This window comes from Pleurodeles waltl, chromosome 8 (genome assembly GCF_031143425.1).
Source record: "Pleurodeles waltl isolate 20211129_DDA chromosome 8, aPleWal1.hap1.20221129, whole genome shotgun sequence".
NCBI lineage: Eukaryota > Metazoa > Chordata > Amphibia > Caudata > Salamandridae > Pleurodeles > Pleurodeles waltl.
The window spans coordinates 818061818-818086538 of record NC_090447.1 but is presented as its reverse complement, the minus strand read 5'-3'; the positions used below and the strand labels follow the sequence as shown (position 1 = coordinate 818086538).

The window sequence follows — 24721 nt, the reverse complement described above, 5'->3', positions numbered from 1 at the left end:
TTGGCCATGATAATGATAAAGTTTTGCAGAGCAGTTTGGAAACTTTCATTAAGATGCTCAAATCCGTATTCCCAAATCTGTAGGGAAACATGAAATATTTTCCATATTTCCCAGCTTCCTGTAACGTGCAAGGTTTGCTTACAGTTATTGATTCTTCTGGCCATCTGCAGTGATCATTTATGAACGTAAAAGCAGTTGAAAATGCACTTGAAGCCGCCTATTGCATTTTGGCAGCAATTATTTAGTGCCAATCCTAAGTGGGCAGATGCACAAGGATCCCATTGTCCAAGGGCACCCCCGGGAAAGTGATCTTTTTCTTTCTCATTCTTTCGCTTTCTCTCTCTCTTCCTCACCTGCCAATTAATTTATTTCATACTTTATCCCTCTCTCTGCCTACTTCTAGCCCTGACTTTGTCGCTTTCTGCTGAGACTTGGAGCAATACATATTTGGATGTTTTTGTGGATCCTCATTTCTAAAACTGTAAGGCTTAATTCTGTATTATTAGGCATCATGCTGACTTTGAATTAGCAGAAAATGGGCAATCAAAGTTTTTCTGAACAGAGGTCCCAAAAGTGGTCTTGCTGAGGGCCGAAAAAATCCTAAGGATGACAGTTTGTGCTTCTTGTTTGTATTACAGCTGGTGTAATGCTGGTTCCAGAACGAAAGACAGTGGACGGGTTTGAGGAGCACTTTGGCTTGAACTATCTGGGCCACTTCCTTCTGACCAATCTCCTCTTGAACTCCCTGAAGGAGGCGGGGACAAGCAACCACCATGCTCGAGTCGTCACCGTTTCATCAGCCACGCACTATGTTGGAGAACTGAATCTTGACGATTTACAAAGCAGGTACGTAGATTTCAAATTGCGCCATCTGCAATGTGCTACCATCGAAAGTAAAAAATACAAAGAGTAAGATTACATAATCATTGCAGTGGAGCAAAGTTTTTGTTGCCTGCGTAATATTGAAAGGAGTAAATTAATCCTGTTCACATTAACCCTGGATTTTGGACCAAGATGAAAAAAGAAAAGTGGATTTAGTAAATTCTTACTCTGATTTGATTTTAGGAAGTGGAAAAATACAGTTTTCTCTTGTTTAAAATGTGGGTGACGAAACTAGGTTTGAGGCACACTCCATGCCATTTCTGATTAGGAAAGCATAAATAATGCAAACTGAATTGCATGAATAATATTAAAAATAGATGACCTCAGACTTTTGTAGCTCCCTCAGAGTCTTTTTCGTTTGTGTTTGCCTAGAAGCTGTAAAGACATTTAAGTAATATTGGCAGTGCTTTAAGTGGACCTGCACTCACCGGTACTGAGTACCAGCACCTCCTAATTATCTCCCCTTGAGTACTGGATCTTCTCTTTGGCCAAGGAGAGTACCGATATACATGGGAGCAGCAAGGAAAGCTCAATAATTTTGTCAGTTGCCTCTGATACCAAGACTGTCAGAGGGGAGAATAGCCGTGCACTACTCAGGCACCTGAGCACCACCATGGATTTGCACTGAGTGGCAGCAGCTCATTTTTGCTTTTTTTTCATGACTCCGCCAATCCCAGCACACACCTCTATGTCAGAGAATCTGAAAAATATCTAAAAATTATCGGTCATGGATCAAGGGCAATAAGGGGGGAAAAACAAGCACAACTAATAGCTTAATATAAGAAGAACATTTTTTGCCATCTGGAATCTCATTGTTAAGTAGTCAATTCTCATTGCATCTGGTCTTCGGATGATTGAAACGTTATCCAGCTGGCAAAATCCATTCTTACATTCATTTTACTGGAGTAAAATCTAGCCAAGGAAGCTTGGATGTGCTCAAGAAGTGCAGGACAACCACAATGTGGCAGACTGTTCCCCTTAAAAGCATCAACCTAGTATATCATAAAGCCATTCTACTTTCAGCCAGTGGCCAATCAAGCCTAATTTACACTAAAGTGCTTAATTTACGTTAACAGCGTTTTGTCCACTTATTTAAAAACAGAATAGCATTTAATATTGGCTTTGAATTAATTTAAAACACTATGTGCTTCATTTAGAGCTCGTCAGATGGGTTACTCCATCACAACTGTGACGGATATTCCAGCCACCAAAATCTAAATCCCATTCTATCCAATGGGATTTAGATTTTGGCAGACAGGATATCTGTCACTGTTGTGATGGAGTAACCCATCCGCTGAGTTCTAAAACAGGTCCTAACTGTTTTTCCAGATATTGTATGCAGACACGGAGATGATGCACGTTGTCAAAGATCACACAAAGTAGTCAATTAGGGAAGTCACAAGTAGAATAAAAAAAATAGCTCCTCCATTTTTTCTGTCACTTAAGAGAATCATATTTTCACTGAAAATCACATAGCATAACTGACCATTGTTATATTGCTTTTCTTTTCTTTTGTTAAAAGAAATATCTAATCATTTTCTGCTTATTGCAACTGGGAACTTGAAAAGGTGTGGTAGTTGTATTATTATTAACGAATGGCTTAGGTCTCCATATACTCCTTAACAATATACATATTTATGAGTATTTGGAAAAAAAAGCCTTATGGTTGATGTATCTGTACTGTACAAATAAATCATAGAATACATTTTGCTTCTCATTGGATGTGTTTTTAGCATTCAAACTACAGTTGCACAGAAGGCTTCACAGTATACAGCTGGAAATGTAGTTTCATGTTTAAGTTTCACGTTTGCAAATTTCCTGGGAAAATCACCTCAAAGCTCCAACTAAGTCAAATTCTTAGTTGTCAAAGATGAGAGTGCCTAGAGCACCCTATTCATCCGTAGTATATACCATATAAAACAGTGAGCACATTTTACAAAATGAGTAGTTCAACTTGCACAATCAAAAGCAACAGATAAAGGGATATCAATTTGCAATATTGTGAATATTGCGATCAGTAATCTCCTACTTCTAGGGGGATAATGGATAAAGGAACTTTGGGCAGGAAATCATTGGGATTCAACAAACAAAGAAATGTGTGCTTCTGGTCAAGATGGTTCACTTAGGAGCCACACATCATCCAGAAATCGTGAATCAAAATGAGTCAATATTGGACTTTCTAAAAGTGTGTCTTTGAACCATTTTACCATTGCCTTTTGTACGGAATATCTATAGGCAGTTACAAACTTGCCTTAATTAAATGTTTTTCAAAACTACAGCTACAATGCTGGAAAATCATTCTGCACCTTGAAGTGCTAGCAAATTGCAACCTACTTCCATCTCGCTAAATGTGGAGAATTGGGGAGAGCTTAATTTTGACACAAGATGACACACACCCAAATGGTCTGAACTGCCTGCATCACCACAGGTTTTTATACTGTTTTGTGGTAATTGTGCTGCAATACGTACCATTTTACCACTATTTCCTCACAAATGCCTTAAGGCATGTGAGAAACTATTATACTCCTAAAGTGACACCTCATGAAAGGGCTGGTATATTTCACTAGTGTGTGTTCAGAACTCATGTGAAATTTCACTGTTTTGCCACACTTTAAAAAACATCAGGGTGGAGAAAGCTGGTTGATCGTTGGAATTCGAGTTGGATACTGAGCTCCCCAACTTTCAAAGATCATGGGCCACTGTTGTTGCACAGCGTTCTTATTTCATTAAATGATTGCATACTAACCAAGCCCACTCACCCCATCCCACTCTTCGTTGGTGAGTACCTGCATTTATTTTTTCCCCATTTGAAGCATTGAATATGAGCCACAGAGAGGGGCTTGGCTAGAGGCCGATGAAGCAGCACTCGTAAAGCGGAGCTCCCGGCGGCCACCGATTCTCGCACAAATAATCCTGACTCCTGGACCAGGGTCAGGACAAAGGTCAAGAAAAACATGTGGCACATAAAGATACCCCCGGTGCACTGAGAAACGGTAACCGAAGAAACCATAGCAGTATTTGGACGGCTCTGCGGCCCCGAAACTGAAACGGAGCGGTGAGGCAAAATGTCGGCCCCGCAGAGACGCAAGACTAAAATCTGAGCGCAGGCGGAGAACTGAGGGGCCTCTCAATCCCGGCACAGCAAGAAGAAACCGGAGCGCGGGGAGCACGCTCGGCGCCTGCACCGGCCCCGGAGCAACGGACCAAGCGAGCTGTAAGGGGGGCCAAAGGAAGGTGCCTGCGAAGAGAGCCAGGCCCTAGCGGCAACCCAAGAGGGAGCCGGCGGGGGCACGAGGAAGGCCGTGGGCGCCCGTCTCGGCCCCTCTGCAAGGGAGGAGGAGAAGCGGAGGAGGCTATGAGGCAGGGGTCCAGAAAGCAACGCGGAGACCCGGCGGTGCGCCTGGGGAGGCTCCGGGGACCGCAAGTGACATATACCGCAAGCCTGGACGACCAGAGCGGCGTGGGGCCCGGCGGGGCCCGGGGGCGGGTGGCCGGAGAACCAGAATAAGGCCCTCTCCCCTGAAAAGGGTCCCAAAGTAGCAAACACAGCTAGGGGGAGAACAGAGCGGGCGCCGCAGGGGAACAGACGGCAAAAACATGACCGCGACCAGATATCCAGCTCATTAAATCAGGGCAGCACGAATCGCGGAAACGGCAATATGCACTGACGGAGAGAAAAAAAGTAAGCAGAGCCCTCCTCACCACAAGAAACAGAATAAAGGACATCAAGGAAACAATCAGCACAGGCAGAGGACCGCACATAGCAAAATCACTGCATCAACTGAAAATGGGCAAACCCAAGAAGCGCGAGGGCCCAGGAGAAGATAGCAGCTCAACAAAAGAAAGAACACATGGGGAGGCCAATGGGGGCACTACCACAGACACCTTGCTGCAGGCAATTCAAGCATCTAGAGAAGCCCTGGAACTCAAAATAGACACCCTGTCTGTAGACTTGATGCTCTTAAGAGGCGATCACAGGAAGTTGACCGGCAGAGTGGTGGCCAATGAAAAATCACTAGAACAACTTACTCCTGAATATAAGGCACTCTCCAAAACCGTGACTTGTTTGACGTCCAGGGTTAAAATACTTGAGTCACGCGTGGAGGATGCCAAAAACAGAGCTCGTAGAAGCAACCTGCGCCTGATGGGCATCCCCGAAAAATCAGAACGCGAAGCGCCAGATGTAGAATCCTTCCTAGAGCAGTGGATAAACAAAGAAATAGCACCAGAGGGCCTAACACAACACTTCGCAATAGAAAGAGCCCACAGTGTACCTGCGAGGTCTCCCCCACCAGGTGCAAGACCACACCCGATTGTAGCAAAACTTTTGCATTTCAAAGACCGAGACTTTATCCTGTCGCAAGCACAGAAAAAGGGCGAGATCAAGGTGGGGGGACAACGAGTAATGATCTTCCCGGACTTTACTAAAGACACTTAGAAGCAAAGAGCCACCTTTCTGGAGGTCAAACGGCGCCTTGGAGAACAAGGCATCCAGTATGCCATGCTATTACCGGACAAATTAAAGATCACCACGAATAATGACACACTTTTCTTCACAACGCCACAGCAAGCGCCGGAATGGTTGGACGAGCAAGGCCCGACAGAGAAACAATATAGGGAAGGAATGAGCAGAAAAAGAGGAGGGCCCTCCCGGCGGAGAGAGAAACGCATTGTGGACATGACCCCGCCACTCAATCAAACCATACGGGAAAGACAAGACGCTGTGAAGGCAGTGGCGTCCCTGGGACATGGAGGCGCTGCCTCCCCGCGCCGGTCTGAATCCCTGTCAGAACAGGACTCGGGACCTGATGAAATCTCCTGCTCATCACAGGACACAGCTGAGGGCTTCCCGCGAATCACCCCCGGGACATCAGACGAGATCATCTGACACACCAAAGAGGACATACGCGTGCCCATGCGAAAGCCGGAGAAACATGGATAGACGGCATATAGCAAAAGCAGAACAGTAGACGTAAGGACTGGCAGTGCTGGACAGATCAACAGATCAAGACTTCAACCACAGACACTGATAAAACAGGGCAAGCCCCACAGCCGTGGGGTGATGTCGCAATCCACTCACCACAAGTATAACCGGGGTATGGGGACACCGGGGAGAAGACACATGTAATGTAATACATATGCGTTGATTCAGGGCTCACAGGCTAGGCACATGGCCCCAGCTTAGCCCCCCTATACACAATGGTCAACAAGTTGGGGACAGTTTGGATGGGGAAAGTTCTCACACGGTCCTGGGGAATGGGAGTTTGGTTTACAAAAAAGTTGTCAAGTTAGTAATTAGAGGGTTTCAAATAAGGGAAATAGACTCATATAGAAGAACTAATCGGCAAGGCTCCAGGGCGCTATCGCACACAAGACAGGGGTATGGGCGCAGCCACACCAAAGACTCCCTCACAACAAAGACATATGGAAAAGCCGCTAGATCATAAATTCCTCACCTGGAATATGAGAGGATTGAACAGGTAAACGATACAGGGTATGTAATCAGCTCAAAAGGCGAGGGGTGCAAATAGCAATCCTACAGGAAACCCACCTGATAGGGAAAGAGGTAACAGCTCTGACAAAAAGATGGAGAGGTCAGATATATGCCACAGAATACTCGGCATACGCAAGAGGGGTCCTGATATGGATACGCCCGGGGACCTCTTTCCAAAAAACTGATGCAATTATAGATAGGGACGGGCGCTATGTGCTGGTGAAGGGTCGATTAGGGGGAAGAGACATCAAACGGGCAGGAATCTACGCCCCCAACCAGGACCAAAGCTCTTTCCTACAAGCACTGTGTTGTACTTGGGGTCCCCACCTGCCTCAGTCAACAGTAGTGGGAGGAGATTTCAATTGTGTGTCAAACACAGTCCTAGACAGATCTCACCCACCCCTGGAGACCTCCCCTATACACATGACAGCCAAGAACTTCACATACTGGCAGAGGAACTGGGGATTTATTGATACGTGGAGGCACCTCCACCCGCAAGAGAGGGACTACTCGTTCTACTCCCCTATGTATAGCCTACACGTCCGTCTGGATGCAATCCTGACTTCCCCGGATGTAAATTGCACGGTACGCAGTGCAGAATATCTATGCCGCACAGTATTTGACCACAACCCACTACTGCTTATTCTAGACTGGCGGAGAGACCGCCCCCCATACCAGACTGGCGAATGAACGTAGAATCATTAGAAGATAGCGCCTATCGACAAACTATCAGAGAAGCAATTAAGGAGTTTTTCACTCACAACGCAGGCTCAGCCTCCTCCCGAATGCAAGAATGGGAGGCGTTCAAGGTGACAATCAGGGGCCAATGCATAGCAGGAACGCAGGGGGTTCGGAGGTCAATAGAAGGGAAACTTGATAAATATGAGAAAACACTGAGAACCTTGGAGCGTAATAGACCAGATAATCCAGATCTGACACCCAGTATATCAGAGACCAAGTATAAGATAGGAAGCACCCTTGAAAAACTCAGGCGATTCGATTACAAGAAATACATCAGTAGATAACATATTGAGGGGGACAAGGCGGGAGCATTATTGGCCTGGCTGGCGTCCCCACCGAGGCAACAGTCCCTGGTGATGGAAATAGAGGACTCGGAGGGTAGAAAATTATTTGGTCAGGGAGAAATCAATGCCAGCTTTGCCAAATACTACGCAGCACTATATGCCCCCCCTCAGCACCCCTAGAACTACACCGACTGAGATGTTTGGAAAACATTCGGTTTCAAACCTTGAGTGGAGAGGACCAGCAAATACTGGGGGAGGTGATAACCCCACAGGAGGTGTCCGCAGCAGTGGAGGCAATGGCCAGAGGGAAAGTACCAGGAGCAGATGGGCTGCCAGCAGAAATTTTGAAAGAGTACGTGGACCTATTGGCACCACAGCTCAGTGACATATACGGAGAGGCGTTGGAGAATGGTAATCTGCCCAGGTCTACAAATGAAGCCATTGTGGAACCATTGCCAAAACAAGATCGCTCGTCTACAGACGTGAGATCATACCGTCCACTATCCATGTTGAATATGGACTATAAAATATTGAGTCGTATCCTTGCCACCAGGCTGATGCCCCACATTGGAAAAATTAATCCACCCCGACCAAACAGGCTTCATTCCAAATCGCAACACAGCCATAAACATTAGATGACTGGTAGGAATAATGCACTCTGGCTCCCCAAACCTCTCCACCATGGCCGTGCTGGTAGTGGATATTGAGAAAGCATTTGATGGCCTCTGATGGGACTATCTACAAATAATAGTGAGCAAGATGGGTCTGGGACCAGGGTTCCTCAGGTGGTCTAGGCTGTTATACACCACCCCTACAGCAAGAGTCCGCACGGGGCGAAAAATATCGAACTCATATAATATAGGGAGGTGCTCCAGACAAGGATGCTCGTTATCACCACTACTGTTCGCCATCGCGGTAGAACCATTGGCGCTGATGGCCAGAACAGAGGAACACTATGAGGGAATATCCATAGGGGAAAGAACGCACCAGATTGCACTCTACGCAGACGATATGATACTATTTATGAAGGACCCAAACAGGGATCTGCCCAAAGCCATGGCCCTGTTGGACTGGTTTGGGGGCCTTTCAGGCATCCATATCAATTGGCAGAAATCCCTTCTTTTCCCACTGCAGAAGGGGACCCCCCAGATCACAACCATCCAGAATATGGGATGGTCTCCGACAATGTTCAGATATCTTGGTGTTAAGATATATCATGAGCTGGGAGACCTGCTACAAGGAAATGCAAACCAAGCCATACGGACATTAAAAACAGCTGCCCAGTTCTGGAAGACACTGCCCCTTTCAGTAACCAGCCGAGTGGCTTTGATAAAAATTGTGGCGTTACCAAGAATGCTATATAGCTTCTCGACCCTGCCGGTGTTGATACCCAGAGCAACCTTCAGGGAAATTAACTCCATCATTACTAGCTACATATGGGGGGTGGGACGCCACAGAATGGCCTTGCACAAACATCAGCGACCCACAGTAGAAGGCGGACTAGCAGCTCCAGACATGGAGCTATACTATCTGGCGGGACAGCTCCAATGGCTGGCAAAAGAGTGGCACACAGCAATAACCGTAGAGGCAGAAAACCCCAGGGGGGAGAAAGTAGCAGCAACTCTCACAGGGATACTACTAGCCCAAGGGGGAAGGAAGGAGACAAAATCACTGGAACATCAAGTCATAAACGCATGCTGGAAATGTAGCCTGCAGTGTGCACGAGTTAAGTCCCCATACTCACTGAAAATTCCCCTGAGATACCTGACTCTACTCCTCGGTGGGAGCTCCATAACGGGGATCCAGAAACTAGAGAAGCATGGAATCACCACAATAGGAGAACTCTACAGGAATGGAGTGCTCATGACATATATGGACATGATGGCACTCTGCGGAATCCCGCCCGGGATGTTCCTTATACACAGATCCCTAACAGCTCTGATACAGCGACACTAGAAGCAGGAAGTAAGGGGACCACCCACACACACAGGAAGCCACACCATCTGCACAATAGGGGAGACAAAAAGGTAGTGTCAACAATTTACAAAACACTGCAAGCAGACGCACTAACCCCTCTAGAAACTCTAAAAACCCAATGGCAGGCAGACATTGGGGAACACATAGCCGATGAGCGGTGGAGTAACATCACAGCCCAGGTTTACAAAGTATCTAGAAATGCCCGGTTCTAATTGATAAACATATACATATACCATAGAGCATACCTGAGCCCTGCCAAAATAGCATCAATGTACAAAAACACAAGTAGCGCATGTCCTAGATGTGCAGAACTAGGGGCAGACTTATTGCACATGCTGTGGACCTGTAGAGAGTTGACAAGCTACTGGGAAGGGGTAATAAGAGATACCAAAATTATCACAGGTAGGAATCTGGTGAGCACTCCAGCGGTAGCATTACTAGGAAGCTTTCCCAGACCCCATTAAAAAAAAATGAAGAATAAATTCATAGATCTAGCACTAATCCTAGCAAGAAAGGAAATCACAATGCACTGGAAAGACCCCAGGGGACTAAGGGCTCAAACGTGGAAGGACACCTTAACTAAATGGGCCGAAGCAGAAGGAGAGGTGTTACGCCTAGAACTGACAAAAGGAGTAGGGAATGCAGAGGGGGTGCAGCACTGGGACAATCTACAGTGAAAAAACTGACTGATGACTCTCAAGAGCAAGACACAACTTCGGAGGAGGGCCCATTGAACCCTGGCAATGCTGTATTTTATAAAATCAGCAGCAGTCAACGGTGCCATTTCCTTTCTTGTACCAAGTAGCATCATTGCTACTATACTCCTTTAAGAGATGAGGATGAAGATGCCCCGATGAAGCCTTTAGATACCATGGCCCATAGTTATACTTTTTTTAGTGCCGCATTTGTGTCGTTTTTTTAATGCAAAATCGGCACAAACTATCAAAATAGAATTGTGGGGCATATTTATACTCTGTTTGCACCGAATGTGCGTCAAAGATTTGACGCAAACCGTGCACCATATTTATACTATGACGCCCGACCCCGCGAACGTCAAAATTCCTCTGTGTGTGTCATTTTCTGGATGCAGGAAACCGCCTTGCGTTAATGACATGCAGGGTAGGAGTTCCCGCCCAAAAAATGACTTTAAGGCCTGGGCGCCTTATTTATTCTCCTGCGTCATTTTGAATCACAGAAGGGGGCGGGCCTTAAAAAATGGCGCATAGCGTGATGTGCGCCGTTTTTTTTACACCTGGGTGAGGGCAGGCATTAAGGGGCCTGTGGGCTCACTTCCATGGTCTCTGACCATGGAAGCAGTCCAGAGGTGCCCTTCCCTGCCCCCAGGGCCACCCCCTGCCACCCTCTCCCACCTCTGGAGGACACCCATGGAGGGGGGGACCCATCCCAGGTAAGTAGAGCTAAGTATCATTTTTTAATTTTTTAAAGTGGCATAGGAGGGTCTAACTTGGGCTCCCCTACGTGCCACTGTGCCCAATGGCCATGCCCAGGGGACAGGGGTCCCCTGGACATGGCCATTGGGCAAGGGGTCATGACTCCTGTCTTTGCTAAGACAGGAATCATTTCAATGGGGGTTGTGTGTCAAAAAATGGTGCAAGTCCGGTTAGAGCCATGATTTTTGACTCTGACCTGACTTGCACCATTTTTTGACGCACAACCCCCATTTTTCCCTACGCTGGCGCTGCCTGGTTAGAGTCTTTTTTTTTTACTCTGACCAGCCCGCAGCACCTGCTAACGTCAATCCTTAAATAAGACGCTTGCCTGGTGCGTAGGAATAGCGTTAGCAGGTGGTAAATTTGTTTACGTAAACCAGCGCCGGCACAAGTTTGCATCAAAAAGTATAAATATGGGCCTGTATTTTGTGAGTTTGCGCTGCTTTTGCATCATAAAATGACGCTAATGCAACTAAAAAAAAATTATAAATATGGGCCCAAGTACATTTTGACTTGGTGTCATCCCTGGGAGCAAGGTGGCCTGTGAACATCCAACTGAATACCTCGGTGGGACGCCCCGTCTTTCTTAGGGGAACAAAATCTGTACAGACAGTTCCCACGGCCACTGTTCAATTAGTAATGCTTTCTACTGAGCTTCGCATGGAAGCTGCGAGTATATTTAAAAAGGTCACGCAATATCAGTAAAATATGATGAACGCACAAAGGTTTAGAGCCGAGAAAGGTCGCGGCTTAAATTAACTCAAACGCACCCTAATCTCTGCTATAAAAACAGTGCGCTGACCTTTTAATTAGGCCTGCCAGGAGGCGTTTGCTCGCAGTTATCAGTAAATGCCTCAAAGAGATTTTCGGCGCTTTTAACCTGCACGAACATGAGAAGGACACCGACGGCATTATAATTAATGATGTGATATATGTTTGCCATTTCATATTTGAAACAGATTTTTTCATGGAACTCAACGTCACGAGAGCAATAGCGTGCAGTTTACAAGTTTCAGCGACAGATAAACGGCACTTTAAAGCGAACAGTTAATTAACGAAAAATGCGTACTATTTTAGTCAGATTTCCAATATCCTGACGCCATATATAGTACAAAGACGGGAATTCCGTCAGGTTTTTGATTTAGGGGTTGTTAATTTCAAGTGTAGACTTGTGAAATATTTTGTGTCCCACACCTTGGTCACTTAACCTCAAAATGCTTGTGTGTAAAGCCATGGACGTCAATTCACCGAAATGCCAGGGGTAGCGGAAGTGACATCACATGCCCTTTGACCTCCACTTTCACTCACACGCACATACTCACAAATTTACATTTACATACACTCTATCTCACATATACACACTCTAATCTGCAAGCACACGCACACTATAGATCTAAGAGCATTTTTTTACTCACCTTACCTGCCATGGTAGGGCATATTCCAGCTAGTTGTACTCAGTTTTATTACACTAACGGTGAACAATATTCTATTATTCACTGTTTGTGTAATAAAAATTGACAGAAAACAGAGACAGTGGAGCTCCAACTGACATCCATAAGGACAAGCTGCCACTGTGTTTCTGAAACTGAATTTGCAGCTGCGATCCCTGGTGACCCCTAAATGACATCCATGTGTAAAACTGGGATCAACAAAAACAAATTAGCAAGTAGAGAGGCTGTCAGTAGTGTCAAGATTACTTTTGGTATGTGACATGTCTTGCCCAAAGTAAAAGGAGATGCCCTTGCCTGCATTTTTGACATTCTCTTAAAACATTGTCCAGCAGCAAAGTATAACGTACAGGGGATGTGCATATATGTATCTATATAAGTATGTGTGTGAGTTTATAGTGTAAATCTAGCTACACAGATGCAGATTGCCATTCAAAGATGAGCTGTAATAGGAAATGACCATGGATGCCAATCCACCAAAATGCCAGGGGTAGCTGAAGTGACATCGCACGCCATTTCATCTTTCCTTTCACTCACACAGATATGCTTACACACACATTCACTCATACACAGTCTCTTTTACATAAGCACACTCTCATATGCAATCACGCACACAACCTACACTTAAAAGTGTTTTTTGCTTACCTCAGCTACCAAGGAAGGTTATATTCCAGCTAACTGTACTCCATTTTTACTGTGCTAATAGTGAATGATGTATTATTCACTATTAGTGTAATTAAAAAACTGATTGAAAACTAGAAACTGGAGCCCTAAGCAACGTCCATTAGCCCTTGCATTCCTGGCACTGATGTTAGCACCTCTGAGGCCAGGGGTCACATAGGTAGTGTCAGGAGTTGCAAGGGGCAAGCTGGGGGTTGCATCTGGGACCGCTGGTGACCCCTAAATGACATCCATGGAAATGACTGGGTGACGGCAGGAGGGTGTAAGGCGAGCACTCAGGCCTTGGGAGAGAGCACTACCCTACACAGATGAAGGAGAGCGAATTTAATTTAGGGAAGTTCTGTCTTAGCTCTTACCACTGCTCGCTTAATTGCAAGCTTCATTTCTACCTCAGTACTCATCTCCATCATATCTTAAAAATGAAGTTTAACTGGCTGTATGGAAGCTTTAGACTTCTTAAAAATTCTCACATGTGCCCTGAGCCAGCCAGTAATTCATGTCTAACATAGACTGTCAGTGAATAAGTGGTAGCTCTTTAAGCACAAGAGTCCACGTCAGAAGTCACCAGTATCCGGGTGCAGAGCATGCCCAGGAAATGTCTTCTATAGTCTTTTTGAGACTGTTTCCTGTCTTTCATTTAAAAATAGTAGTTTATCATGAGGCAAAAACTGAACTGTATGATTAGGAGTTATGTCACCCCTCTTCCAACAAATGGCAAAAGTGCCTTTTTTCCCATTGTGCTCTATGATGTTTATAAGCTTCCTCCATGTGATGTTGTTCATGCACTCAGTTGTTGAATGTGGAGATTTGGGGAATTATTCTTAGAAGGACCATGCCAAGATAGGTATATTGTGTAACTCTCTGCGTTTTCTTTTTATCTAATCTTCAGCTAAATTCTACACACCTTTGATGTTTGGTGAAAACAACCAATTTGCTTTTTCCAATATTCACTTGAAAACTGGCTTTGTGAATTGGTCTCCAAAGCTCTAAGATCTCACCGGAGACCATTAGGTGTTAAGTTGGAAATAATTATATTATCTACAGACAATAACGTTTGGAACGCTCTATTACCAAAACGTGCCACTTACGTTCTGGTACCGTGAAATACCTGAGGAAAATCATATATAACAAGGAAAAGACTAAAAGGTGCTAAAAGACACCACTGCTTTAACACATTCTGTGTTTGAATTTGGACAGCTAGTCATTTGTCCAATCTCGTTGTTGTCTGTGTGAAGCGCAACAGCTCATTTCAGTAGACCAGCAGGGATGCCCAAGATGCACAATTTGTGCCAAAGAGTTAGTCTATCAATGCAATCGGTTGCCCTCGAAAAGTCAGTAAGCACAGCTCATAGTGGAGGCTGCTTAATGATGTTATATGTATCTAAGAGTATAAACCACATCTATATTATCTTATACAGACTGTTGGTCCAGGAAGCTTAATTGTTCAAAGAGGAGTATCAACCCCTAGGTAACCAACCTCTGGAAAAGACCCAAAAGAGATTTACAAAAAATGTTTTTTCGACTAGCTTTTAACAATAATTTGGATATGAAGCTGTACCTTTTTTTAACGATAGAAAGAATGATGCTTCTTTTCAAAGAATAAGGGGCCTTGTCAGTCACATACCTTTATTTAAATAATGGAGACAAAAAACAGCACCAACTTAATGGATTCGTTTTTTAGTTATAGCAAAAGAAGTGCCATCTGGGCACCGAGGACCCACATATCTTGTCTTTTTATTTAGGTTGACATTTCAGTATGCACTGCAGATATACGAGTAAGAATTGACCCAACCACTTATAGAGATAGTATTCGCTGCATAAAGTAGGGGACTTAAGGGTTTGTTATTGGCACAGTGTTTCCTGCTGTTTTTACACCACTGTATAAAGTGATCAATCAGCAGTAGTTTCAAAAACTGTCAGCAGCTTCCTCGAGAGTCACCATGCCTGATCATACAATTTCCATCGGTGCTTCTTGTACAATATTTATGGGTTTTCCTAGTTTTTATTATTATTCGCAGACGAACAGAGGAACAGGGAACATATTGCATGTGTATATATTTGTACTCAATTCGGAGCAGATTTGTGGCTTCAATTTATCATTACTCTTTGCGTTTGTTGAACCACTATTACTTTTTATGCTCAAGGGACTTATCGGCCATTCTTGAGAGAATTGAGCCAAAAGTTGAAAATACATTTCTTACATTTGCTAATATATTTGACCTGGCCAGGGTTGATGTCAGTTTCTGTAGATTGCTCATTATAAATATGGATACCAATGCAGAGGATTTGTGAAGCATATATTAGGGCCTTCCTCTTTTAAGTTCGGGCCCAGACCCTGAGCTATATGACAGGAAGTATAACAATATATTATTTTATGATCACTGCAACAGTAAGTAAACATTCAAGTTTCTTAACAGTTGAATTAAGATGTGAGCAAGTATAGCAAAATCAATTAAAGATTTAGGATATACCCCTACCAAGATTATATTTCCTAGAATATCTCCTCCATACAAATATTTATGATTACACAGCCCATTTCTAAAAACCGACTCAAGGGTGCGAGACCCCCTCTTGTAAGCCTTGCACAATATGTTGAATATATGTTTTAGAATTTTCTATGCTGTCTCTTGCTCCTCAATGCTGTATAGTTTCACTACTGGTGGAGTGGTGACTTCAGTTACATATCGGTTACAGCTTTTGGCTTACCAACTCATCAGAGTGGAAATCCCCACTGTGTCACAGATCGACAAACCTTGGATGTAGATGAAATTAAATAGGGGCTGCACATCAATTAAACAGTAATCACAATTTCAATTATTATTTTCAGTCATGATAAGAGTTGATGTAAGTTTAAAAGATTTTTTTATCAGTCTTTTTAATTGCTCAATCTTTATTGAACTCAGCTTAGAATGTCATCAATATCAACCAATAAGTAATAAATCATCATTATCAATCAATGCAGAATAAATGCATTAAGCGTGTTCCATGAAAGAAAAGGTTCCTAATCTAAGATTAGGAATGGATTTGGGGTGAATGAGTAAAAGGTGTCAGTCAGAACCCATAAAGATCTCCAAATCGGGAGGTTAATTCATAAATCTTCAGAATCAAATCTCAACAATCAAAGCAGATATTCCCATAAAGAGATGTTCAAGAAACTCAGTAAAGTCTCAGAGCAGTACAGAGTTGGGCAAATGGCACTAAGGGAAAGAAATAAAGAGTAACCTATTTTTGGAACATGCACTCATGTAACATAGTAGTCTCAAACTTTTGCAATGTTTCTTCTCCTTCCTCTGGTTAGCCAATCAGCAATCGGTGTCTTCATTGGAACAGGAACATTTTATCATCTCACTGAGATACAATAGTCTTCAGACAGAAATGTTTAAGTAAATCATTTGTATCAAATACTTTGTATACATGTGGGAAGGTTCTCATTCTTTACTTTTCTTGAGAAAACCTCAGTTACATCAATACGCTTTTAAATCATTTTATTAAAACAGAAGCTACCTGTTGATTCTCCATACTAAATCATTGTATTGTTAGAAACATTTTGCAGAGTTAAACTAAAACAGTTTAATACATTATTAGATTCTATAAAAAATATGTCTATAGGAAGGTCCAAACTTCTTTGACATTGTCATCATTTTCACATGTTAGATTGTTGAAAGTTTAACATTTCATATTCTCAACCTAAGTCAGTTCTGCAAGAACATGCTACTTCCGCTGTTCAATCCTATTTTTTTGCTCTGTTATTGTTCATTGTTTCTCCTTTTATTTCGAAACCAATTTATACTTTCAATATATTATCACATAAGCAAGTCATAAATGTGTGGATGCAAGAAACTAAAACATGGTATATGTCCCCTGTAGGAGCCCAGTCATTGTATGACAACATGCTTAATCTGACAGGAGTACTTGGTCCTAGATTACAAACAAGTACAACAAAAATAAGAACATTTAGGTCATAACAGCCATATATGCAAACAAAGTAATTTGTATACATACTTCAGCCCTTAGGGTAAACCTCCGTATCTGACTGCATATTTAAACTCGGTGGGGTAGTGCTACGCGTATGCTGGTTCAAAACTGTTCGTATACATAAGAAAAAGTAAGTGGGAGCTCCACTTAAAGGTGAAGACAGGCTAGCTGAATCACCATTTCAGAGTACCATACTGGCTAGTGTTCTCTCAGTCGGTTCCCTCAATCAAGTTGGTCCTCTTTGAATTCTTGCAACTCATGCAGTAGAGTATCCAATTCCATTGCTATGAGGACTGTGTGCAGGCCTGGGGTCTCCTCCTGCAGAAGGGCCACAGATTCAGCCCTGCCCCACTTGAGTCTCACTGCGCACCACTGTTTTAAACCTGGTAATGGACTGGTCTCCAGTGCATAGCAGTGAATCTCTGGACTATGAGCAGCACCAAATCAGTAAAGCGTCGATGACACTCCCAGCCACCAGGAAGCTCCAGAACATATGGATGATATCTGTGTCTGGCACACTGCATCTAGGGCAGCTTGAGGTATATCCGAAGGCCTTGTGGAAACAAGTTGAGGTGAGATAGGTCTATCTGCATCTGCGGGGTGATGGTAGGCAATACAACTGAGGGGACACTGCTTGTCGACACAGTCTCCTACATAGTCATTAGAGGCCTGAAGTGGGCTGGGGGGTGAATGCCGCTCCAACGCTATGTTGGCTGCAGCTGACAATGCCTGAGTTTGTTCTGTACGGGCCTGCACTGGTGTGGGAGCACTCACCACTATAGATTCCCCAGTACCTCGGCTCTGGTATCTATTCTGCCGAACATGTTTATCCAGTCCAGGTCACTGCATTGGTGTAGTCGGATCGAGGCCTCATAGCAGCACTGATCTACCCAATCCCAGGCATTTGCAGGAACAGTGAAGAAATAACTGGTCTGATTTACTATAACTTCCAGTTTAGCTGGGAACCACCAGGAGTAGGTTAGTCCCGCCTGTCACAGTTGCTTCTTTACTCCCAAAAAAGGAACCCTATGGTGATGTACCACCAGTGTGTAATCTGAGAAAAGGAAGAAATGTGCATTGTCATATAGTATTGGTTCTTCAGTGCAAGTCGCGTGTAAAATGGTTTCTTTGTCGCTGAAGACCATGAGCCTTGCCACTACCGGCCTAGTGGGTGACTCTGGTGGCAGCTGCCATGCTGGCACTCGATAGGTGTGCTCCACAAGGTAATGAGCTGATAGTTTCAAGAATGCCACCACTTGCACCAAACATGTTTGAAAGAAGGACACCTTCACAAAACCAACAATTTGAAGGTTATTGAAACAGGATTGCCCTTCAGAGTCCTATGCCCTGTTCTCTAGTTCTTGGACCTTGGCCGTAGGAAACCTCACTTGACCCTACAAGTGAGATACTGCAAGCCGGATTTCATCCAGTGTGCATTCTGTTTGCGTGACACGGGCAGTGACTTTTCTGTGGCTGTCGTGGAGCAATCCTACTTCAACTGCCACTGCGTTGACTGGTTTGCTTAAATCTTATCTGATGTCAGCTACTGCCACTAGGATTTTGTCTAATTTAGTGCCTGCCAGGGACATGGGCATGTCCTTCATTGTTATCTCTTGTTCAGCCTGGTCAGCGGGCTCATATTCTGGGTGTCCGAGTGGCCAGGCTCTCCCCCTCCCCCCTGCCCCATCACTGGCGGGGGGTGCCAATCAGCACCTAAGAGGTAGCTGTGTTGTCGAGGTAGTAGGCTCGCTCAGTAAGGGGCAACAGGAGGTGTAACACTATGTGATGAGTGTCCAACCACCGTGGACCTGCCTGTTCCCTGGCCCACGTCCTAGGGCCTCTCACTAGGGCAGCACAAGCAGTCACAACGGTGTGTGGTCCACCTTAACACTTCTCTCAATCATGTGGTCCAGCCATGACACGGCGTTGTCTTGGTCAGTCGGGATCGGTGGGGTGTTGGCAAATGTTGTCCACTTTAGGGTGGTCGTCCTCTTTGCAGTAGCGGATCACGAGGAAGATCCCCTGTCAGCTCTAGACCACTGCAAAGGCAGGACCTGCCACTCCCCCCTAGCACGGTCCAGGTGCAACCGGGGGCATGAGCAGTCCAGACTTCTTTCTGGCCTCTGAGGTGATCGATGGCGTGGTGGCAGAGGGGATGACAACAGGCTCCAGTAGGGTAGAGTAGGTGGTTGTGATCTTCCACTACCCCTCAGGCCTCGAGGTTGTCATGGTGTGCCCTCGCTGCCTCCGGTAGTGGACTCACACCCATCCACAGGCCTCTATTTAGTATGGGCAAGGTATGCAACTCACTTCTTTAATGGTGGGAGGTGCTGTGGGGCACTGAGGCATAGTTCATAGTAGAAGACCCCAAATGTTTATGAAGGCTGGTCAGTAATGGAAAGGAGGATCCTCAGGTGAGGGGAGGCAAAAACAGCAGGGGGAAAGAGGCATTCATCCCACTCTGTAGATAGGCCCTGTGGCCTGCAGAGCCCTGTTTATTGCAGCCTCAATGTCTTAAGCACTAGTGAATTTTTTGTACTCTGTTAGAGCAGTTGCCACTGCTTCTCAAAGGAGGCCCCACTAGGACAGTTCAGGAGTCTCCCCAGCCAGGACAGGATGCTTCCCTCCAGCAAAGACTCACAGCAAGGTGGAAAAGGGCCGCCCCCAAGTGTCAAAACTGCTGGTTCGACTTTATAAGCAGTTTGAGGTATGACGCACAGTCTGGGATTCCGCTGGCCCCAGCATGTTTACTTACTGTGGTCTTTTGGCTGTTGATGGGAGGGTACAGTCCATGTGTCAGTGAACAGGAGATGAGGAGGCATGCAGGACAGCTTACAAGTTGTGTGGGTGTGATTAATGGGCCATCCAGGGCACCTGGGTGCCACTCCGGCTGCCTTAATGTTGCAGCATTGGTCGCGCAGGCATCAGTGTTGTACACTGTCCTGTCGGAGGGGAGAGATCTACGACGTGCAATGCCAGGGGACCATGGCTCAGTATGGGGTCCCCAGTGCAGCATGCGGGTTGTGTAGGCCCTCTAGGCCTAGTTGTGCAGCTCCGGCAGGCCCTCACTCCAGGCTGCACGACTGCAAGCAGGTGAGTGCAGCTCAGCGGCATAGCTGCAGTTCTGCCAATCTGGGGTCATTTGCCAAGGAGACAAGCACATCAGACCGTTCCCTGCTCAGCAGCTGCAGCAGTTGTCCTCGGCCGCCGGGACATTCAGGCTCCCACTACAGTGCCAGGGCTCTGCCCCAGGCCACTCGGTTGGTGGCTCAGAGGACATTTGACTGCATCCCATTCCGTAGCATACTGCTCAATCAGTGCCATGAGATCTCTGCATTGTAGGTCGCCGCAGCCTGAACTATCACAGCCTGGAGTGCAGCGGATGTTGTCAGATCATGGGTTGTTGAGCGGAGCGGTCCTAAAACACATCCACCATCTTGCAGCAGCCGGCCACACCCCCGTATTCAAGCCTAATATGTGTAAATGTGACAGCCTACTGGTTTACTTGAATAAAATGCACAGCATTGTAGGCCTGCATATTAAGTCTACATGTCAATGAATTAATTTTCTTTATTTTAAAAACGCTTCTGCACCAATGAACTTGATATTTTTGCATTTAAATTTCAGAGGAGCATAATGTTATTACATTCTAAATGCATTACTGAAATAATAGGTTGGAAGACTTCAGTCACCAGTTGATATTATGTCCTTCCTGAAGGCTTTAGACACTGAACAACAATAGGGGTTGCTAGTACTTTATTACTAGTAATATCTGTTCTGTAATTTTTCCACATGATAGCAGTGATTAAATAGCCCAACAACCCTTTGCCGGGCCACATAAGGAGCAAGTAGCTGGACTACTAATTTCAAATAATTATAAAGATAAAATCATAGCATGCCCAAGTTTTTATAGGCACATTAATGCTACTTTCTTTAAATCCAGTAAATGTTTTTCCCTATTTTAATATATAGCCCAGCCACATTCAAGGAGATGATCAAGAAGTTTTTAAAATAGCGAAGCTGAGAACGAGCACCAGCGGCTAATTCAATGAGGTGTGCTGTGGGTGATATTCAAAATACCCTAGCCTCTGGAAATCTCTCTGTAGGATTTTTTGTATCACCCAGCAAACTTGATAAGCAAGATTAATTACCCAGAGAAGTGTATTTGTGTCTTTTTCGGACCATGTACACATCAAGTTCACTTTGAGAAACTGAATTTAGAGCAATCCCTCATGTGTGATGTAGAGTGATTTCTGACAAAATGAATTAGGTTATGATAGGAGAAGAAAATTAATCTCCTAAAGCTGTTTCCGGGCTTCTCCATAGTACCACAATTAATTATTTTGTTTATAAAAACTCCTATTCCAAAGTAAATTCAGTCATCTCAGACCTCTATAATGCATATAGTTCTATAATCAGATGACACCTATGTTTATATCAAGCTTCTACCATACGTCCATTCTGTTTTAGATTTCCAGAACCGTTGGGAACAGATCCAAAGGTGAATTCAGAAGATATGTCCACAACTTAAGAGTTTCAAAACTGAATCCAAGAGTGGCATATACACTATGCAAACAACAGAAGAAAAAATGCTGGGTAATTTCACATTTTATGTAGCGTGCACTACATGTGGAAACATCATCCCCCCTTCCCCCACACACACACACAGACACAACTCTCCTTTACTGAAAAGCCTTTATTCTGCAAAGCATTCCAAATATTAGGTTATTAATATGCAGTGTATGCTAAGCTATAAAACAACATAAGCGATTACCATTCCTATTGGAAATTTGACCTTTATGCAGACCACCCCAATTTTTTTGCCTTTTTGCTGAACTTTATTTTTGCTGGCTATATAACTCTGGGCTCATTACCCCTGCTAACCAGTGTTCCTTGGTAAAATTAGTATACTCTTAATTGGCATATTTAACTAACCTATAAGCATCTGCTATATGGTACCTAAGTTGTACCCAGTGGGCTGCAGCATATATTGTACCACCCAAAGCAGTGACAAGACAACACAACTACATTTCTGAGATGTGTATCAACATGGTGCAGGTTTTAACTCTAAATTCAGCCTGTCAAAATAACCCCTTTTGAAAGATCTAAAACCCTCCTTTTAAATATTTTTGTAAGTCCTAATTAAGCCTTCTTGTCCATTAAGGCAGGGTGCATGATATTTAAAAGTGGGACATATAAAGCTTAAAAGTATAAAGGTTAATGTTAAACATGTTCTTACAGTGACTAGCACCTCAAAGCTGTTTTCACTGTAGCAGGATTGGTTGTGCCAGAGGAAAGCACTGGGTTACAATATTATGTTTAATTAATGTTATCTCTACCTAGGTAAAAGCTTGAGAAATATTTCAAGGACTCTTAAAATAATTACACAAAATCCAATGTAATGATAGTCGATTTTTGTCTAGCTATTGCAGAAAAGATACTTTTGCCTCCTAATCAACTTAGGCCTTGAAGTTCCTACCAGCTGTCACCTGGCAGCAGATGGCTCCCCAGTGGTGAGGTGTGAACTCCTCCCAGTAGCAAACAATAGCCTGAGCTGAATGGGCAGAGATTATCTATCTGAACCTAATAGAATATGCAGGGGAGGCTGAGAGGATCCTCTTTGACAGTAAATTGTCAAGTCATGCTTGAATGTCACATCCTGCCTGACAGGTCTGCTGGGATTTTTCATATGACAATTAGGCACACCTCAAACAGGCCTCCCTGTCACAAGCAAATGTTATCTGACACTTGGGTTGGACCCTCCCTTTGTCTTGTCAGCTAGTCGTCCCAATTACAATGGGACTCTCTTTGATATTACTGTGTCACAGACTGTTTGACAGGTCAGATGCATTTACTTATAACATTTGAGGCACACTTCAAAGGAGGGAAACAAAATGGCAAAACACGTTGTGTGTACCCACTGTTTGGATGCTAGAATCTCAGCTCTGATTTTACCAGAAATCTGTCTCTGAGTTAGTTGAGGGTTGCAGAGACTGCATAAAACTGGATTTTAGTATTAGATTTGGGAGGATACCAGCATTCTCATAGTACACCTCAAACTCAGATCCCTAGCCCTCAGAGCCTAAAATCACTGGGACTGAAGACTTCAGCCATCTTAAAAATGGCCAATGAGGCAGCCACTAGACAACTATCACAATGGGGAAAGCTATGCACCACTTATTGTGGACCCAAAGACCTGATTTTTGCTATCTAAATTCTTCTCACTAAAACTATCCCTTACCAAAACTACCCCTGATAAGAAATGGCCCTACATGAGGGAGTGGTCACAGACAGTGGGCTGCCCCATCCTCAGGGAGTACTGGGAGAGACTCTGGAGTTTCATACCCTTGCTTTGCAAAAGCGTGCAGAATGGGGAAGCAATGTATAAAGTTTGGGCATTCTAATACTTTACACCCATAAAACTGCAAAAAAATGTCTGAATCTGCGGATGGGTTGTGTTGGGGGGGTGTGGCCAAAAGGGTGACTATATTCATATGTGGTGGACCTTTCCTATTCTGCAAATGTTTTGGAAAGAAATCCTCAGCCATATTAAAGTGCTGTTGAGGTACCCACTGTTGCCTGACCCCACCACCATAATTCTACATCTTCAACCTCTGAACATGACAGCAATCACCAAGACAGACTGGAGAATTTCGAACCAACATGCTGTTAGCAACGAAGCAGCTGATAGCTTTAAGATGGAAGTCCCCAACAACACCCTCCATACAAGAATGGGCAAACATACTGTGGATGCTAATATCCTTGGCAAAAATTGACATTGTCTCTTGTAGACAAACACCATAACTTCGAAACACAATGGCGCCCATTAATTGGCTATTTAGTGAACAGAAGCCTGTTTTATGGTTGTCCCAGATACTTAAGGTCCTTACACCTGAGAATATGATATGAAGGGGGGGCGTAGTCTACTCTTTTCCCTGGAATCCATTTGAATAGCATAAGACTACTAGATATATGTAGAGAGGGGCGTGGTCAACTGCCGCAGAGAATGGCCGCTTTCTGAAGTGGCTCCCGTCACCTGCCACCTTAATCCCCAACCATGCAGTATAATCCTTAAACCACAATATAATTACATAAAGTTGAGAACAAAACAACATAGTAGAGACTTTCCAGATGGTGCTGGGACACAGAATCTATACTAGGACCGGCAGAAGCAGTGCAGCCTGCACCACTAGGCGAAGCCTCAGATTCACTGGAGTCAGCGACATGGAGGGAGAGCATGCTGAGTAAGAGGGCCATGACTGGAGAAGCGAGGAACGCGATTGCTACACTGCAAACACCCCAGCTGGGACCCATTGCTGGAAAGAGGGCTGCACATCCAAGGAGCAGCTCACTGAGCATAGAGGCATCCGAGTCCCCCGCAGAGACTGCCATTCCGGGGCAGGAGTAGTGACTCATGAACCGTAGGGGTAAGACGATGAGTTGCCAGTGTTGCATCGGTGCTGGGCTTGGCCCACTACAACCGTCCTCACTCCCTCACAGCAACATTGATTGTGGTGCTCTCAGTGAAAGGCTGCAATGGGCCCATCGTGTTAGACAGAGAGGCAGCGTGACCCAGAAAACCAGTGGGAGTCAGCACTGGACATTAATGCCCTCGAACCAAAACAACCTAATCAGCTCTTTCCCAGTGCCTCTACAGTTCCAGGCACAAGCAGGAGTCCTTCAGTGTCTCAGCTGCACCTCACCAGGACATTAAGACTGGGCCCTGGCCCAGAGATGGATCCCTTTCCACTGGTTGGTTTCAGTCCCAATACTTGGACATTAAAGACT

The 24721-nt window shown here is 44.6% G+C and overlaps 1 protein-coding gene across 1 annotated transcript in view; it reads left to right on the top strand.

Annotated features, from left to right (window-relative positions):
* DHRSX (dehydrogenase/reductase X-linked) overlaps positions 1-24721 on the top strand; it is an 886103-nt gene that overhangs the window by 676774 nt on the left and 184608 nt on the right. Inside the window, exon 5 of the mRNA XM_069205085.1 lies at positions 639-846. Coding sequence (XP_069061186.1) covers positions 639-846 — 208 coding nt within the window. The remainder of the gene's footprint in view (positions 1-638; positions 847-24721) is intronic.